Genomic DNA, 6000 nt, shown 5'->3' with positions numbered 1-6000 from the left:
ACAGATGCCTTAGCTTATTTATTAGATCTGGGGGCTTTATTTCCTTCTGTTGTTACTGTTTTTTTTTTTCCTTGTTGATTTATCTATTTGAGATCTTTGCATTTCTTCTTCTGAAATCTTATTTTTCCAGTCTTTCCCCATTACCATTTTCTTTATCATTTACTTCCTGACTCCCTCCCCTCTGTGAGTTCCTTGAAGCCTGGATATCTAAGTGTCTAAGCCCTCTCCCACACTGGGCAATACATGGTTCAACCTCCTCCATCTGTCCCCCAAATAACATGGTCAGAGCTAATCCTAGCTAGATGCTGTGCTCTTTCCCTTAGGTTGAGAAGCTCCCTACATAGCTGGTGTTTTGTCCTGGTGATCTATTCCACTCTCTCTCTCTCTTCCTTGGTTCTCTTACCTGGCAGTTCAGAACTTTGTACTGTTGGTGCTTCCAGATTGCTGCCCCTAATAGGCTTCTGTTCCTGAAGGGCTGTGAAGCTGGCAGTTGATGCCTGAGCAAATTTCTGCAGTCTGGGGGTGTAGTCCCCATTGACACTAGAAAGAAAGAGGAGGGGCTGGTGTGCAGGGATGGGTTTTGATGTAAATCGTGCCATGTTGTTGGGTCTGTTAGCACAGCCCTTCCTCTGATAGCATGACAGGTCAAGAAAGGGTGCTAAGTGAATTAGTGGTCAATGATCATGACGTTCTTAAGTTCTGAAAGTTTATATCTTCTTTTGGATTCTTGTCCCAGAACATGAAAGACAGATAAAATTACTTTATCTTGGTACATAATTTATTTTGGGGAGATTTGAGATGTAATGGAGATTGGAGAAAATGTCACCCTCTATGTTACTCATGTGATCTGCTAGTCTTCAGAATAATTTTCTATATCCAGTAAGACATTGTTCTTTCTTCATCAAATAGCTGCTTTGCTTTATAACTAATGTCTCCTTCTTGGCATCTCTTTTCCCTCATGCTTTGTCCTTTTTCTAGAATGCTCATATCTTAAATCATTTTATGTCTGAAATTTGGCTTTCTAGTTGATTGACATCAATTTGCCTATGATATCAGAAGTTAGAAACCAACCAGATATCCTTGGATGAAACCCCTCCCCTGAACAGTATTAAACTCTTGGCTTTCTTCAGTATCTCTTTATACATGGAATTACAGAACTACAAGTCCCCACCAAGAGGTGACAAATGATGCATTCTCTAGATTTCATCATCTTGCCTTGACCTGAAGATCATGATGTCAAGAGACAATCTGGTGATGCTTCTGATTATATCCCTTTCTACTCCTAACCCCATCCTGTTTGGAAAGTATTGGCTACTTTCACTGTGGGACCAGTGGTGGATTCTTTCCCAACATCTTTACCTTACTGCCCTTACCTTTCTTCCTTTATGGAATGCTCCTTTAGGAGTCTCTTTCAAACATAAAGAGACTTGCTGCTTTTAGCATGGTTTGAATCATTTAATTCTTTTGGAAAGCCCCTTTAAGTTGAAACAATGGATTGGAGTATCTTATTTCACCCCTGCTTCCTATCCACCAGGAATTGGTCTAGTGAATACATGGAAATTAAAGTGGTGCTACAGCTAGAAAGATAAGCATTAGGGAAGCTGTATCAATGTCCAACAGAGTTCTGTGTTTGCTTTTGCTTTCAAGGAAGGTCTCTCTTTCAGATTTAAGTAATATAAGGATAAGCCAATACTAGAATCATATGGAGGAAAATAAGTCATATAATTTATTAACTTTAAAACTTTATATATATATATATGCATAATATATATATATATGATATAACCATTGACCCACATTGAAAATATCATGTACAAAGCTGAAAAGGGGAGATGGGAAATCTCTTGGATAACTACAGATAGACATAATCAAAAGATCCTTGAGTTCCTTTGTCAGCCAACAGATTTCCACAGCAGTTGTCACAGAAATGCATGAGGAGATAAATGTCAAGAGCAATTTTTGAAGAAGGTGTACAACTTCTCCCATTCTTCCAATGATAGCTAGGGATACTCTGGACAAGCCAACCATGGGAAAATATTATATGGATGCAAGAAATTCTTCTGGAAAGATCACTGATAGAGAACTATTTTTAATTGTTAAATTTTGGCTTTTAACACCAAGTGTTTAAGTTACTTAGAAAATAATTCATTAAAGTATTTATTTGATTCTTCTCTATTTCATAAACACTGATTATTTTTTCCCCTAGACCAATGGGGTAGAAAAGAAAGCAGAGTTATAATTGCATACATGCCTCTGATTTGAGCTGTGTCTGTGCCCAAATGTTCCTATGAGATGTTCCTATGAGACAGAGAGGACTTGAAGCTTGATTGAGGAATTCTCCTGTACAGCATCATTGGGTAAGAAATCTTCATTAGAATTCTGTCAAATTTTCTAAATTGGTAAAGGTAGGATCGGATAGGATGACATGGGTGTGTGTGCAAGGGATAAACCTAGGAAGTGGATAGTTTCTTTTCTTTTCTTTTTTTTTTTTTTTTTTTTTTTTTGCTGAGGCAACTGGGGTTAAGTGACTTGCCCAGAGTCACACAGCTACTTCCTAGCTTCCTGTTAAGTGTTAAGTTGAACTCAGGTCCTTCTAGGGTGTCAAAGAGGCTTGCTGGTTTTACAGAAGAGAATGACTTTGGCTCAATATTTATATTTCAGTTCCTTGGAGATCCAAATCTCCAAGACTTGGTGGAAATTCATAACTTGCATAGATTTCTTCTTTCCTCTCTACCCTCTTCCTTTTTGCATTCCTCTCCCATTATCTACATCTAAGGAGGAATAGAACTGGCTTGATTTCTTTCACATAAATGACTTTTTATTCTATGATCAAAACAAGTTTTCAACTTTTCATATGAGGAGCTACATCTGAGGATAAAGTTCTGGGGCTGGGGAGGGGAGAGAAGAGGGAATCCTGGTTACAAATTTAGTGCATATGAAAAAATATGGAAAATAATAAAATTTTGTATTCTCATCTCTCTCTAAAGTGCAGGAAAATGAAATCAAGCCTGGGGATCCAACCAGAAGGGATAAGTTCAAATAGAATGGCTTTGGTCTCATGCTACTAATCAAACCACTTAGGCCTGCCTAGTTCCAAATACTTTAGATCCACAACATAGTAGAACAGAGGAAATTAAAACTGAGAATTCAGAGAGATCCTTTCAATAATTAGTTTTATAAGTACTGTCACAGTAAAGCCTCTGCACAGCTGGCAAGCTTAATTTTAGCTGCCAATGCTACCCTACAGAGGCTTGGTCTCAACTCACTTTGGGGCAAATGAAAGGCAGAGTTAGAAGTATAAGAGGTCTCCGGTTGGTACAGAGGTAAACCTGGTAAATAGGTTTTTTTTGGATATCTGAGAGGGATTCAGAGTCCCTACAATGCAATATTTGAACTTCCCCATCACAGATGTCCATGATTTTGGGGGGGGGGGGAGCACAGAAATGCTAACCTTACAACAGGGATAGATGGAAAGACTCAACCTTTAGAACTCTGCTGCCATTTTTCTATCCATATATCATCTTCCCTTACACAAATGCATGAAGCATATAAGAGAACATCTGGTTGAACTCAAACAGATTCTATGTGCATAATTAAATACTAGTGGGGAAATTATACCCCAGAGACTTCCAATTTAAACAAAATTATACGTAGAAAGATTAGTCTTACATAATGCCCATGGGAAACTGTAGTGACCACCAAATAGCATAAACTGGTAGGAAAATTGCTTCAGTTTTATTTCCTCTTCAGATTTTTCCCCTGCCTTCAGTGGCAACCATCCAATGCTTCTAGGTTTCTATAGTATCCATTCATATATTATTGTGTATTTCAGAGGACTGACATATTCTTTCCTCATTTATTCCTATGGGTTGCTCTTGGCAGATAGTAGACATTTATAGGCTATTTCCTGCTGAGCTTTCTTAGGGCTTGTCCATTAGTGTTGCTGGGAATAAGAAAGGGAACCCTCTTTTACTAAGGCTTAGAAAACTCAGCTTCAAAATTAAATGAATTGATGTGAAAACCAGCTGGTGATGAGAGAAACAGAGAATGTAAAAGAGCCTGTCCTTTTAGAATAGCCTGTTATAAAAGTGCTTTTTAATTAAAGAATGATGTTTGAACAAAACCGAATTTTTCTTTGTGTATAGGAGAAATACATTCTGGAAATGAGGCCAGATATGCAATGGATTCTAATGTCTTGTGTTAATTTTTTATCATTCTTAGCATATGAAATTCTATTTTTTAAATATAACACATTTTGATTGGACTGACCAAACCTTAGATTACTAGCATGATCTCTTAGTTTCAAATTTATCAGGGTGCTAGTGAAATGGATCCTTATGAAAGGTGTGACAGTTAATTTTCAATCAAATAATTTTAAATGATTTTTGTGGAGAAACAAATCCACTTTAGAGACAGGGACATAAATTCCTAACTCCTGTGGAAATTCTGTAGCTTGTGTTCCAGCATCAAATGAAGAAAATGTCTTCTAGGATCCGATTCTCTTCCAGATCTTCATTTAAACTATATGCCCTTGAGGTCCAGGCTAGCTTTCGAGGGCCAACCTGGACTGGTCTGTGATTCCAGGCAAAAGCTTCCCTTGAGAGAGATGGCCGTGGTCTAGGAGCAGAGCTGGGACTCAGGGAATGGACCAAGTCCAACAGGGAGGTATTGTACCTGTGAGGAAAAAAACACATACAAATGCCCAAATCATTAGAACAGGCAAATTTCCTTTCCAGAGAAAGAAGGATTGCTTTGTGCAAAATCTGGCTCACAATAATGGGGGGCTGGACAGGAGGAGCAATTGTGTTAAAATTAAGCAAGAAAAAAGGCTTTAAAAAAGCCTGTTTTTGAATTATTTTCTTGTGAATACTAGATTTGAGATACTGGGCAATTTAATCTTAGAAAGAAAGTAAAGAGGAGAAACCATTTTTCTGTCCAGCAATCTCATCAAGGGGAGAGCTTGACTGAAGTCAAAAGACAACTTGGAGATCATATCATGGTCAATTATACAACCCTCTTAGCCTCTAATTTAAGGACAGGTTATATTCATCCCTAGAGTAGGAAGGCTGTGAATCATACACCGATCCCCTCTTACTATAAGTCATAATAGGATCTTTAGACACTAATAAAGCCTCATTTTGGCTAATAGATGTAACTTCTTCCTCCACCAAATCTGTTAGTGAACAAAAAAGTGAGTTCTTATTCTGTACCCTGTATATTGATGGTTATCAAGAAATAAATGCTGAATGAATGACATCAGTGAAAAAGAAGCAAAAGGAATAAATAAGAATCTTGGGAAATCGAATAATCACTCAGTCCCTAGATGCTATTTAATTCCTATTTACAATTCTGGGTAGTATTCAAGATCTTTCACAATTTGACCAAAACCCATTTTCTTCAGTTTTATTTCCAGATGTATAAATGTACCTTGAAATGAAGTTTGGAGCAGACAGGGAAGTAGGCATGGGAGGACCCAGAAAGCATAGTAGTAGTAATAATAGCAGTAGTAGCAAAAGTTGCTAAATCAAACAAAACCCCAGTAAGAAAAAGAGAGTTTGCACTTATTCCTAATACATAATATATATTAAAGAGAAGAATTAACACAAAGATTATTTTATTTATTTATTTATTATGTTCTTATGCTCTAGTAAAATTGAGCTTTTGGTCATTCCTTTAACATAACTTGTCCTTTTTTACTTTCAAATCTTGATTCAAGTTGTTCTTTATATCATTCTCATGGAATGTTCTTTCCTTTACCACAATTTAAACTCAGATGCAAGCACCTCCTCCATAAAGGTTTCCCTTAACCCAAAGAATTCCAATAATACCATGAATGACTCTTAGAGCATTTACCATAAACTGTGTTCTATTATAATTATTTGTGAACCAAGTTTTATCCAGTGTTTATACTAGTGTTTTTCATGAGAAAAGACTCCAGCAAAATATTTCTTAAAAGAATTACTGAAAATGAATGACAGTAGTGAAAAAAGTCAAAGGGAT

At 36.9% G+C, this 6000-nt stretch overlaps 1 protein-coding gene across 6 annotated transcripts in view; it reads right to left on the bottom strand.

Moving 5' to 3' along the window:
- Positions 1 to 4065: 4065 nt before the first annotated feature.
- KIAA1328 (KIAA1328 ortholog) overlaps positions 4066 to 6000 on the bottom strand; it is a 525281-nt gene continuing 523346 nt past the window's right edge. For all 6 annotated transcript variants that reach the window (XR_012484390.1, XR_012484391.1, XM_074279230.1 and 3 more), the window contains one exon: positions 4066 to 4674. Coding sequence is in view for 4 of the 6 variants with exons in the window: in XM_074279230.1 (XP_074135331.1) it covers positions 4467 to 4674 (208 nt within the window). In the remaining 2 variants the exon portion in view is untranslated. The remainder of the gene's footprint in view (positions 4675 to 6000) is intronic.

The sequence above is a fragment of the Sminthopsis crassicaudata genome, chromosome 1, assembly GCF_048593235.1.
Source record: "Sminthopsis crassicaudata isolate SCR6 chromosome 1, ASM4859323v1, whole genome shotgun sequence".
NCBI classification, from domain to species: Eukaryota; Metazoa; Chordata; class Mammalia; order Dasyuromorphia; family Dasyuridae; genus Sminthopsis; species Sminthopsis crassicaudata.
The sequence above is the reverse complement of the archived record's forward strand: the minus strand, read 5'-3'. Positions and strand labels throughout refer to the sequence as shown.